We start from the raw sequence: 13,881 nt of genomic DNA, 5'->3' as shown, positions 1-13,881 counted from the left end.
CCATTTTCAAGTGGATGGGAAAAACGAGCATCTGTTGAGGCTGCAACCTAAACCGATAACATTTGATTTCTAAAACTATGAGGTGAAATTAAATTGAGTCAAATTGGGTCTACCTGATAAGGCTAGCAATAGATTTTCAATATTCAAAAAGGAATTTATTCATCCAAGGTTGTGAACCATAGAAGTTTTAGAACCCGTCCAATGATAACCGAAAGGTTAAAGCTGTTTTAACTTTTCTTATCTCCTCCTCCAGACAACTGGAGCTGCACTCCCCTGATGCCAGGCACACCGTGGTGCTGCGGTGCCCAGACCAACCATCTGCCCTGTCCTGGTTCTCTGCCATGCACTCTGTCACATCCACACTGGCACAGGTCTGTCTTTGATTTGATTGATTTTACAGGTAATTCTCATCAATGTGACCATTAGAATTAGACATTTCAGTGATCACATACTGTGGCCATGATTCAGCTCTTCAGAGCTGCTTTGAATCTAATGCGTCTTGAATGATCATCTTTCCTAAAAACTGTCATCCCCCCACAGCGGGCGCTGGCAGAGGTCATCCAGAACACAGCCAGGACGGGGGTTGCTGGCAGCAAAGAGATACGACACCTGGGATGGCTGGCAGGGAAGGTAGGTGTGTGTGTGTGTGTGTGTACGTGCATGTGAGAGAGACAGCAAGTGTAAAAGTGCTTTTTTTTACCCAAGTGTACAATCGTGTGTGTGTGTGTGTGTGTGTGTGTGTGTGTGTGACACTGATGCTTCTACATTTCTCACATTTTAAATGGGGTACCTTCTCTCTTATAACCATTTTGTGACTATGGTGTGTAGGTGTATATGTGCATGTGTGTGCTCTTATTTTATCTTTGTAAGGACCGATTTGAACACCTCAGACATTTTTGGAGACATTTTTAGTTGGTCCTCTCATCTTCAAAGGGCTGTTTAAAGGTTAAGACATGGTTTTAGTTTTTTATTGTGTCCACAGCTGTAAAACATCTGAAAGATATGAGATATTTGCTTGTTTTCTGAGATATGGGTTGTGTTTTTGACATAATTTTTAAGGTTTTGTTTCATATTTATTGTTGTTACAATTGTTATTTATTAGTGTTTTCACATCTTGTTTTCAGGTGCATCACTTATGATTGGCCTTTTATTTATTCAATCAATTACAATAACATTGTGGGGGTTTTTTATTTGTGGCTAGACGGGCTCCTCTTAGTGTTCTCTTGAAATGTGTTCTGTTTCGAACAGTCACACTTGAAAGCGAGGTGAAAGAGAGGAGGGAGACGCAATGTTTAAATATGGGTCTTTCCTCGAAGACATTCATAGTGTTTGTACATAATAAAAGTGACAGAAGTAATTGTGTTACAAACAAAAAAAAGAGCTTGAGAATGAAGTTCAAGCCTCTGTACTTTCTCATTTCTGTACTCCTGGCCGGTCGCTGCATGATGTGGGTGTGAATGTCGGATTGTCAGTTTCAATATATTGCAAAAATGGTAGGCCTCCCGCCAATTCCATAGTCATAAAGGTGTCAAGGGAGGGGGTTTCTGACCATCTGACAAGCACTTCAGTTGGAGCATGCTGACGCCTTCAGTGTTGGCTGTCAGCTGTGGCAGTCTTTCATGTGTTGTCTGCTGTGACCTGTCTGACTTGTTGTAGTAATAATAATAATATTAATAGGGTTAAGGTTAGAATTAGGTTTAGTTTAAGTTCAGGACAAGGCTTGGTGTTTGGCATGTAGTTGTCATTGTTAAGGTAAAAGCTATGAGCTCAGGGATGCAGAACGACAGTCAGGGTACAGAAGTACAAATGTGTGTGCACACAGGTACCTGTGTTTGCATGCATATTTTTATATTGTTCATATCTTCTGTACCCACACATGCACACATCTTTTGAAATTCATACAAGCACGTACGCACACAGATAAAACTTCACTCTCTCTTTTTACACACAGACACACACCTGTGCAAACATATCCACACACGCACTTCCATACCTGTCTAATTTAGTCCTCCTCCGAGTCCTGAATTTGCCTTTTATTTGATTCTTCACATGCAGAGCAGTACTGTTACTTAGCAACATATTGTCATTATGTTAAAAAGCTGACCCTTGACCCTCTAAATCCCACGATATGATTGGCTGAGGCAGAACTTCAAAGAGCAGCTTAGGATTCCATGGCTGGGCTGCAGATAAGCTCTCATAATGAGAATAGTTATGGAGCATTGTAAAATGAAATACCGGGCTGTGTGTGTGTGTGTGTGTGTGTGTGTGTGTGTGTGTGTGTGTGTGTGTGTGTGTGTGTGTGTGTGTGTGTGTGTGTGTGTGTGTGTGTGTGTGTGTGTGTGTGTGTGCTTTAAGTTAACAGATTTAACAGTGTGTTTTCTGAAGGGAAAGTGAGGGGTTTGCTCGTTAGGAGGGATGGGTGGGCAAGGGGGCACAGCAAAGCAAATTCATAGAAAGTGTATCTGCACCTGCACACCAGCCACCTCTTTATTTTTAGCTAATTCCCTACTGGGTACACAGTATAGTTAGTACAGACCAGCCCAGACCAGAACAGCTTTGTAACAGCCCAAATTAGAGCTTTTTTTGGAGTGAAATATGACACAGAGACAGATGGAAAGAGTTAGGGTATACAGTAAGTGAAAAAATATTTGCGTACCCAGTCTTGGATTAAGTTGAGAGGTGAAGACTGGTCTACACCCACTGCTGAGTACACACTAAGTCTTTTACATATTAAACACAGACGTCATTCCTCTCTCTCTGACACAACATTAGTCCCATGAAGCAGCTCACTGGCACACAACCATTGATATCACTGATTAAATACCTTCTTTCGTCTAAAACCCTGAGGACGTTTTCAGTATTCATGACAAATATAAGAGGGCGTAAGTACATAAAATCCTGCAGCATCAAATTCATCAAGGTTGTACTTGATTCCAATTCAACATGAGCAGCCTTGTAGGATTGATTAATTGCTTTGTTGATTCACTGAAATAGATTCTTAACAATCAGTTATTCATTTAATTTACAGCTCCATGAAGATCTGTTGTAATAATATTTAATACTTACTATAATTTGTGCACTTAAAACAGTGCAATAATCCATTAAGCATTCCACCAATAGCCCTGCCGTGTCTCATTGTTTATCTGTTTGTGCTGCAGACAGAGAGTGAGAAGCAGTGCTGGAAGCCGGTGCTGGTGGTGGTGACAGAGAAAGACCTGCTTCTGTATGACAGTCTACCACGAGGCAAGGAGGCCTGGCAGAACCCTGCACACACTTATCCACTTTTAGCAACACGGTAGGTCCACCACCATATGTACATTTCAAAACAGTATATTTTGTTCATAAAATATTTAAGGTATTTTATCTCTTAAATAAATTATATGAGACAAAAATGTCTTCTCCCTGACCTATACTATATGACAGTTTATGTGTGTGTGTGTGTGTTAATCCAGTCTGGTCCACTCTGGCCCTGACCGGGGATCGCCTCACTCTGGCACGGAGCTGTTCTTTGCCACTCGGACCGGCACACGACTGGGTATCGAGACCCACCTGTTCCGGGCTGAGACCACTAAGGATCTGTCCCTGTGGACCAGACAAATAGTCAACGGATGTCACACCTCAGCTGAGATGATCAGAGAAGTCACTACGAGTGAGTACTGATACATAACACATAAACACTCAGATTTAGTAACTCAAAGTACCTTTAAAAAGGATAAAGACATAGAAACATACACAGAGACAGAAACACACACAAACATGTAGCTGTGGATGGAGCGGAGTGCTGGATTCTGTGAGGCTTCCTCAGACGTGTTCAGACATGTGGCAGCAAAACATGTCCATAGAGATTTAAGAGGCTGCAAGGTTAAGTACTGCCTGAGGTCTTTCAAGCCTAAAATAAAGTCTAAATCCAGTGCATAAACTAAATGTATACATACACACATACACCCACGTCCACTCTGAGATAGAAGGGGGTTTGTGATATAATTTGACAGCCATATGGAAGATGTGGACAAAGCACTTGCTATTTATAGAAAGGAATGCTATTCTAGTGTGTGTGTGTGTGTGTGTGTGTGTGTGTGTGTGTGTGTGTGTGTGTGTGCTGTTTGGCATTGGGTATTGGACGTCCAGGGAATTCCAACAGAACACCCCCCCCTCTCTCTCGCTCCCTCTTTGCCTCCCTCTCCCCAAGCACAAAATGTCCTGGGAACAGCATTTCTCCCCTGGGTCCCCCTCCTCTCTCCATCTATGATAACACCGTGCCAAATTAAGTTTCACTTCAGACTCCACTCATATATGAAACAGCGAGTATCCAGCAGCAAATGATACACGACCCCAACACTACATCCTTGTTGTCAGTGTTGTTTCCGCATCATTTGCAGCCACCAAACTCCTGTCAAAACTCTCCTAATTTGTTTCTGCATCCACTGATCCAGCTGTAAATGTTACACTGTGATTAGCGTAGCAAGGCTTCATTCACGTCTGCAGAGCGATTCGATTTGAATTTAACACTCCAAGGTGTTTGATAAAAATCTGATTTTCTATGTCATGGTAGTTAGCAAGGAAATGTGAATGTTAAATGGACATCTTATTTAATCCCATGACAAAACGCTGTCTAGACCGAAGCAAGCTGCTCAGCATCGATGTGCTGTTGCTTAAATGTGGCAGTGAAATCAACAGATAAAGTGTGGGTGCACACCCATTGTACAAACAGACAGGTGATTATCTGTAAACACACCACTGACATACTATCACCTTTTAAGTTGATATGGTTAACTTGTTATGAAACAAAAACATCAATTAATTCTCCTTTTAGCTCGGTTTTTCTCACTACTAACACCTGAGGGAAATATATGCTGCTTTAGCTGCTAAATGCTGCACTGCAAGAGCTACACTAACTTAGGGTGTCTGTCGTTTGGTTCTGGGCAGGTATTGCATAGTGGGCTGTAAAGCCAAAAGAATAAACTAAAAGGTGCTGAAATGATCCACAAAGCTCCGTAGACTCACTAAGTGACACCATTCATGCTACAGCCATGCTGACATGATTAGTTTAGATCACCATCCATAGATGAAAAATATTTGTTACAGCAGCTTCAGTTTTGTAGTGTAATACTGATTTAGGGTACAGGTCATTGACATAGGCCAAAAGAATGAGAAAAAATGACAATGGTTTTGAATATTTATTGCTCATCACTGTTGAATTTCAGTTTGAAATGGATCTCACAACTTTTCTGAAACAGATTGATGTTAGCACCAAGCCCTCGGTTTCTTGTTATGGAAGTAGAAGTAATTTACACTTCCCAGAGAAGGAGTGTGAAAATGCATACAAAGTGAATTTGCTCGTTTTTCAGCAGTTGCCACCTGAGGAGTGGTTGTGCTGACCTTGTCAGCTTTTCATCTGTGTAACATTCTGATAAATCATTGTGATGGTTTATTCACTGTCAAGGCTCGTGATAAAGATTTGCTCTGAAGAGAAATCAACTCTCAATCAGTCACTGGGCAGCAGGCCATTCTTAGAGGGATTCTAAAGGGGAAAGTAATTTGTCCAGCTCTGAAATCAAATTTCACAGGCACTTGGCCTGCTGTCATTTCTGTTGTTATTATATCCAAGGTGACTTCAACTTTTCAGAGGTTATATTGATATTTTGAGCAATTAGCAGGATAAGGCACTGCGTATCATGTAGTCACAGCATCTAGGTTTATACCCTGCTTATGTCTACTACATGCTCTTTTGATTCGCTTTCTTGTAGAGAGTTAGATGAGACAATGAGACGACCTCTAAACCTCACTAACTAACATGTTATGTCTCTCTTGTTAAATCTGTACAGTAAGTCGGTCATGGTTTTACGGGTGTCGTGTGTGCAATGACACTCTTTATGACAAGCTACAATACTCTAACCAGCTGCTCCAAAGACCCAGAACAGCTACTAAATTAACCTTGTGTTGACATTGTTTTCCAACTGCTATGGCCAAGGTATAGAAGAATAAACCTTGAACCACATTTTCAAAATGTTATTTTATGGCCAGCCTCAGATTTATCTGGTTAAAATCAGTAATCCTTCCTCTCCTTCTTCCTGCACACCCACGGCCTTCTCGTTAATGTTGTTGTCAAAGGTGACAGCTGTAAAATCTGTTAAATTGTCTGAGAGGTCGATCCGGTCTCTTTAATGAACAGGTAAACAGCTTAATGACTAAAAAAAGCAATTTTACCTCAGTGGTTGTGTAAAATGAACCTAGTAACCTGCTGTGACACTTGAAGCTCAGCGCTGTGTGATGCAGTTTCAAAATATAAAGTATACCTGCTGCTAATGTAATTTATACCTATAAAACAAATGACAGTGAAAACAGAGTTTCTGTCCCTTAATAACCTTTTAGTGTTTCCACTTGTCGTGATGGGAACAGTTAGTGTCTCCCTCCTCTCTCCTCTGTCCCTCATTCATTCAGTTCGCTCTTTCTGTCTCTCAGTGTTATCACTCTCTGCCCCTCCTTCTGTCCTTTCCACTCACCGTCAGGCAGAAAGAAGGGCTTTTGTTGCAGCCTGAAAAGCCCCTTTCTCTCTGTGTGTGCATGTGTGTGTGTATTCTGGTGGGAAACCCTGCTTTGCCCCACAGATCAAGGCTCTCAGGTAGAAGAGTAGAGTTTCAGGTCTAATTTTTCACTCCTGAACACAACAAAGACCCACCACTCTTTGCCCCATTTGCAACTGTTATGCCATTAGGGAGATGTTTGTCCTGCCAGATTGTCTATACATCATCAGAATAATGTTGCACGTTATGAGACTCATTTTTCATCATGAATGGGACGTCTTCAGGGTTCTAGGGATATTACGCTGTGTATTTGACTGTGTGTGGTGCGCCTCATTTTTCCATTTGTTTCACAGTGTCCTTATCAAGATTATTTCCTGAAGCTGTAATCAACACACCTCTGTTGTTTTAGTGTGTTTCACAGTTGATAAGGAGAGGATAAATGACATACTGTTCTGTTCCTGAACAAAAAAAAAGAGTCTAAAACCCACACTAGCACTTCCTACTATAGGTGCCTTACTGGTCCCAACACCTCACCTGATCAATGTGGCTTTAAACCAACATTGCTTCTCTGGTATTACTGTCTAAAAATATGTAGAATACTGTATATTACAATAGATTATTAAAACAATGCAAAACAATACAGAAGTTGTGTTATAGGTCAACTCCTGAGAAATGTTTCACACACATAATGAGGTGTTAGACAAAATGAGGTAAACACTTCATCAAAAAGAAAAAGGACCTAAACCTTCAAGAATACTATGTCACCATTGCAAACACTGCTTCAAAAATGGATTATACGAGGTTGCAAGATGATTAATAGTATTTGTCAATCCATGACATTCCTCTTGCAACTTGAGAGATCCTCTTCCTTTATCTGTTTGACAAAGAAAGTTCAGTCAGGGACCCTTCAAGAAACTGACCTTTTATAGAAAACAGTTATGCACTGAGATCTGGTGCATAGGGCTCTGCTCTTTGTAGGAGCTCTCTGAAAATCTGAGCAGCAACGACGATTCTGCTGGGAGATTTAAGGGTTTAGTATATTCTGTCTGAACTGCTTGTCAGATGGTCGAATAGCTTCTTAAACCACATCCCATCTCCATGACGGCTGGCTTTTCACTCCACCTTCCAAGTGTAGCCGTTCGGAACAACTATAAACACTTTTGATTTCAGATGTGGCCGGACAACACCTCGTGAGAACTCGTTCTGATCGAGCATATACCCAGCCCGTAATCCCGCCTCAGCAAACAGATACATGAACATATCTTGACATAATGAATACATCTGTAGTTCAGTGCACCTGCAATTTGGGCTCTGACTACGTGCTGGTTGTCTCATGTTGCTTTGTAAACTTCCATGTTAAACTGCTAATTACCACACCTCTTTTACAGCTGACACCTGCTGCTAAATGCCAGTAACCTAATATGGCCCACCTAGCAGTGTTTGTAATTGTGAATAAGTTGTTTCAGAGTGAGAGTGTTTTTTCTTCAAGTGTTTTGTTATTTTGTCTCTCTGCTGAACCTAAGGATGTGCAAAAATGTGAGATGCCAAAAAATGTAGTAACAGAAAATCAAAGTCAATTTAGCAAGTGTTTCTGTGACTTGATTACATTGTTGTGCAGTACAACCCATCCATCTGCTACTCTGTGCAGGGTAAATTAAACTCATAAGAGTTATTTGCGAATCGCGTATTGACCGTAGTCTGGTGTGTGTGTGTGTGTGTGTGTGTGTGTGTGTGTGTGTGTGTGTGTGTATTACTGTGTACACGTTTGCCAACCTTGGTTTCATAATCGCCTTTAGATAAAGAGCCGAACAAGGAAGGGATTTGTATATAGGGTGATTAGCGTGGTTTGACTGACGACATAGTTAAGCAGTCAGAGAATCAGCCTGTTGACGGTCGGACAAAAAAGACTGAAACAGGCCACAGAGGGCGATGAAGCACACGTACATATACGCAAACACACATGCATGCTCATATATGCATCTCCACGTCTCTTTCACATATCTGCAAGAGAGACAATAAACGCCTTTTCCTCACCAGCATAGAGGCATTACACACACTGTCATATGCACACACATGCAAACACACATTCCACTCCCTGTACATGCCATACAGACACATCCTGCTCAGGCCGTCAGCAAACGATAGAAAGATAACAACTCTTTTCTCACTCGCTGTGTCTTTGTCACACAAACACGCCGCTCGGTAGATCAGTTGTCGTCAAGAGAGAGGAGCTTTTGCTGTAAATGAAGTTTTCAGCGCACAGGCCTTCATGTCTGCGGGGGGAGCGGGAGAGGGAGAGGGAACTCTGCTGTCAAGGCACTGAAAAATAGGACTAAATGCCACTTGATCACACTGTGTGGAGACGAGACAGGTTTGTCATTAAAGCAGAGGAAAGTGATGCGTAAATTGGGAAAGTAGATAAAGATAGTACACTCAGCTTTCAGCCAGACACACGCTGTGAAGAGAGAGGAGAAAGAGAGCGGGAAAGAAAGTGATGAGAAATGTTGTAGAGCAGATGAATTACATCGAGCTTTCAGCGGGTTGGTCTCCACTTGAAGAGAGTAGTCTGTCACTGAAATGTTGTAAATTGCAATGTGAGAGAGACATGGGACACATGAGTTAGAACAGAGTCAGGCTCCCTTTTGATAGATAACTAATGTGTTAATGATTGACGACATGACAGAACTGTACAATATATTTTAATAAGGAGAGCATAAATCTCTACTCAGCTGGCAGTTTACTGGGTTCACCTAGAGGTGTCTCTAATATTTAGTCTACCCAAATTGATGTAAATGGCTTGTATATACACCACAAACTACAGTCTGCAAAATTACTAAAAAGTTGAATCACCTCTCTAAAAGAGTTCAACCAAAAACCAAACATCATAGCCTTCATGAAGGAAAGATTTCTAATGATACGATTAGTGTATCATTAGTTTTGGCTCTGTGTTCCTAATAAACTGGCAACTTAGACAGTAAATGCCTTCTGAACAGTAACAGCCGGAAAATATAGCCAAGAATGTCACTACAGTCGTAGTATTTTCTATTATCAAACCATAATAAACTGAGTTAATTGGAAGCACTAATATAGTACAGCCAAAAACTCTGTATTATTCAAAATGTATGTATTGCCTTTCAGTGGAAATATCAATATCATATGATATGAAGTATCATATTACTTGCTTGTTTTACAAATTTCTGTTGTCAAAATGAATGCTTCTGAGCAAAACGTCGCCCACATTGTTAATACAGGGAAAATGAAAAACAAGAGGATTTGTTCATGAGCATCTTGTTAGCTAATAATCAAAAATGAAAATATCCTTTATATTTATCTTCCAGGTTGTCTATACCGGGGTCAGGAGTGCCGGCTGGTGATTCACTACGAACAGGGCTTCTCTGTGCTGGCTGACCCCAAACTGGGAGACGGGGAGAATGGGGAGGAGAGAGGAGCTTGCATACCTAGCAGGCCCCTGGTGCTCCTCTCCTACCCCTACGAAAAGCTAAAGATGTCCTCGGATGACGGAGTTCGCATGCTCTTCCTTGACTTTGGAGGGAAGGAGGGGGAGATTGTGAGTGTTTTCTCTGACACACAAAATGCAGCAAGAAGCTCAATTTTCCTCCATGTTCATGGTCCACTGAAAAATCCACCTCAGAGCATTGTAGCACTATTAAAAACAACTGGAAGCGATGTACATTCTTGGCTCCATTTTGTTCTGTGTATAAATAGTCAAACGCAGATGATAGGAAATCATATTAAGATATTTTTGGTTCAGCTGTAGAAATGCAAATCGCACTTTCTAGTCTCACCAATGTTAAACACACAGGTAGAAAACCATCACGGAAGAGGCTGATATGCCAATTTTTAGACCAGAATGCAATCTTGCATTTCGCAAAAGTGGCACAGGACTGTTGATTTTCAAAAAAGTTTGAACAAACCTGAACACGTAATTAGTTTCAATTAATTTGATCTCAACCCACACAGCCTAACCCTAAACTAGATTATAAAATAGGCGTGTTTCATTCATTCACACGGAGTGCTTTTGCTGCTTCACTTGAGTGACAGGCGAACGTTATGAGGCAGTTTCATTCTCAGCAAACATCCTTACCTTTATGCATGATGCATCCACACATTACTTCTTAGATGGTTTAGTGTCATGATTGTTCGTTGAACATGGCTTGCTAGTTTTCGCCATTTTGCATTAGCGAAGGGATGCAATAGGTCAGTTGTAAAGTGCATTCAATAGTGTCATTATCTCCACATTTAAGAAACCTATGAGACAAAATATTTCTAATATTCAACACAATCCAATCATTTTACATTTCAAGTTCATGTGAGCCTCTAGAAAAATATCAATAACATATCAATAACTGCTTCTTAGTTTTTGATCTTCACTTCATACTGATGGTAAAAAATATATCCAAGCTGTACTTTGCTGTGGTGATGTACAACTCACAGTTAATAGAACAAGTTCATACCCACTCTCAGGGGCTTTCAGAAGGCCTTCTGGGAAATGAAGCAAAACACAAACAGGAGTTCAAGTATATGAGACAGGAAAAGTGAAAGTGGTACAGCAGAAAGTAAATTACAGCACTTCATCACAAACTAACTCCTGGAATAAAATGAACTTCACACGTACGTAGTACCTTACCAGGTAAGAGCGTTCAAGAGTGGAGTTTTCTTTAAAAATAGCCTGTCACTTACTGTAAGAGTTCTAATCTGTTTACACCACTCAACAGCTCACTGTATGGAGGTCCAGGTGGCTCATGTTTCGGGGGGAAAACAGCCAAGTACAAACACTATCACCCTCACTACCCAATATGTTTGTCACTTGTGTTTTCAATAGTTTCAATTTTTAGCTTTTTGGATCTTATTTGACAAAACTGATATGAATATCAATGTTGATGTCAGGAGGATGAGCTCTAGTAGCTCTTTTATTACCTTCCCTTGGCACTTCTACAAACTGTTTTTAGCCAGAAAAACAACATTGATGTTTCATCATTCATAAAGCCATTGCACTGTGATTTACTGTATGCTGGAAATAAAGCGACAGTGAGAACTAAAATATATACTCTCTAGGATTGGATTCAGAAATTGGAAACTGAGACGTTTTATATCTATGCCTCGAACTTTCTATTCAACAGTCCACATACAGCGCCATATAAAACTTCATGTCTCATGTTTGACTGCTCAGATTATGCTGAAGGCAAACAAGAAAAGACTTAGGAGCTTTCATTCAAAACCCTCTGTTGGCTACCTTAGCAGAACAGATTTTGGTGTCTGTAGCATTTCTGAATCCCAACTCAGCCGTAGACAAGGCTTTATAAAAATCCCAAGGCACTTGTCGATGTGGCTGATGGCTCATTAGCTCAACATTTGAAAGTGGAATCAGCTGGGCTTTTTTTTCAAAGTGTTGACTTTACTGTCATTAGTTGGCAGGGACTATGTATGTCTAATTTTGTCACAGCAATTGACAGTTTATCTCCCCCGTACAGAAAATGTATTATTAAGCTTGGACCAAGCCAAACCACTGATTGTGGCTTGGAGAACTTAAATGATATTCACACTTGTGCTCTGGTTTATCAGCAAAAAAAGAACAAAACTGTGTGAGTGTACAGCAACGCTAGCAGGTTGTACTCAGGCATAGTGGCTAACTAAATGTTTGAGTCAGCATGCTAATAGCTCACAATGACAATACTAACATACTGATGTTTAGCAGGTACAATGTTTACCATTTTCACCATCTGTGTGTGTTAGCATTCTAATATTTGCTAATTAGCACTAAACAACGTACAACTGAGGCTGACGTTAATGTCATATTTTTGGAGGTACTGGACAAATTGAAATATTGTTGTGATGATAGCGCTGGATGAAAAGTTGAGGGATCACCAAAGTTAGTACAGTTCATCTTGAGGGGTCATGAATACTGGTGCTAAATTTCATGGCAATCCATCCAAAATATTTCAGTCTGGACCAAAGTGGTGGACCAACTAAGCCTTGCCACTGCTAAGCCAGATGGCTAAAAAGTTCACTTCATTCATCCCAACTCCTGCTGAAAAATCGGACGATTTTTGTGGACCACTAATGATTTGCAGGTCTACTTTTGTTTCATTGCATTGGGTTTGCTGGAGATGAGGTAGCCTCTAAGACTTCCTCTGTGTCAAATTTGACCAACTAAACAGTAGTTTAAGTGTAAATTTATAGGTTAAATCTCCCTATAGGCCTAAGGAACAGGATGTGAGTCATAGCTCCGGTGAAATCACCCGCTGCTGATTCAGGCTATGAACAGAGCTTTGTTCACAGTGATGTGGTGTGTTTGTGTGCATACAGTGCTTAGCTCCAGCTAGGACTGTCTAATCCTTGCCTCATGGGGAACTGTGTTGACTGTGTAGTTAGTTTTGAATATATTTTATGATTTTATGTGCTTTACAAACTCTTTCCCTTTCCTCCCCTGCCTCTTCCTCTCTCTGTGTCATCCCTTCTGCTTTAATGAATTCTCACATCTTTTAATCATATTCTCTCCTCTTTACCCCTGTCAAGTTTTGCATCATTCTGTCTTGTTCTACTTTTTAATTCTGTTGTTTTCCCTTCCTCCTCCAGCAACTGGACCTCCACTCGTGTCCAAAGACCATTGTCTTCATCCTCCACTCCTTCCTCTCTGCCAAGATCTCCCGCCTGGGTCTGGTGGCCTGACCTTTCTAAAGGGACATTTCATCTCCTTTGAAAACAGAAATCCAACCTGATTCTTCACCTCTCTGCAGCCCGCATGCAGTACACCACGTCAAACTCTTTCAGTCGGGGACCCAAGCTGAGTGAATGTAGCCTCAATCAGAAAATTGACATTTTTTGGGTCTCCAACTCCAAGTTAAAGAAACACTGGAGAAACCTTTCCAGATTGGTTTTGCTTTTAGTGAAAGGCACAGACTTCCCTTTAAGGGCTGTACGGACTGAAGTGTTGACTGAAGAACCACAGAAGAAAACATGGACTGGACTCAAAGCAGAAGCATGATGTATACAGACAGAGGGACACATTTAAGGGAGCAGATTGGGCATTACTGTCGCATCCAGGATTGGAAGGACTGGACATGTGCTGCACAGTTGAGATTAATACATTTTTAATTCCATCAAAATGTAATGGCAAACTGCCTTCCATTTACCAATTATATAATTTATTCACCATTAGCTCTGTAAGGACATTCTGAATTTCACTCTGTCATTTATTATCATTTTCATTTGCACAGTTTCCCACAATTTGACAGCTGACTCAAATTATAAAATGTCACAGTATTATTTTAACAGGTTGCACATGATGACCACGGTGGTCAAAGTATTTCAGTGTTTTGACAATGATGTGTACAAC

At 40.8% G+C, this 13,881-nt stretch overlaps 1 protein-coding gene across 2 annotated transcripts in view; it reads left to right on the top strand.

Annotated features, from left to right (window-relative positions):
* Nucleotides 1–13,673, top strand: part of sntb1 (syntrophin, basic 1) — a 29,959-nt gene extending 16,286 nt beyond the window's left edge. Inside the window, exons 3-8 of one of the 2 annotated variants that reach the window (XM_070912215.1) lie at nucleotides 254–371; nucleotides 541–630; nucleotides 3,159–3,295; nucleotides 3,453–3,649; nucleotides 9,863–10,092; nucleotides 13,122–13,673. In XM_070912215.1, coding sequence (XP_070768316.1) covers nucleotides 254–371; nucleotides 541–630; nucleotides 3,159–3,295; nucleotides 3,453–3,649; nucleotides 9,863–10,092; nucleotides 13,122–13,214 — 865 coding nt within the window. In that variant the 3' untranslated portion in view covers nucleotides 13,215–13,673. Of the gene's footprint in view, nucleotides 1–253; nucleotides 372–540; nucleotides 637–3,158; nucleotides 3,296–3,452; nucleotides 3,650–9,862; nucleotides 10,093–13,121 lie in introns of both variants that reach the window. The other variant, XM_070912217.1, reaches the window with a different exon arrangement.
* Nucleotides 13,674–13,881: the final 208 nt, after the last annotated feature.

This window comes from Enoplosus armatus, chromosome 9 (assembly GCF_043641665.1).
Source record: "Enoplosus armatus isolate fEnoArm2 chromosome 9, fEnoArm2.hap1, whole genome shotgun sequence".
Taxonomy (NCBI): Eukaryota; Metazoa; Chordata; class Actinopteri; order Centrarchiformes; family Enoplosidae; genus Enoplosus; species Enoplosus armatus.
The sequence above is the reverse complement of the archived record's forward strand: the minus strand, read 5'-3'. Positions and strand labels throughout refer to the sequence as shown.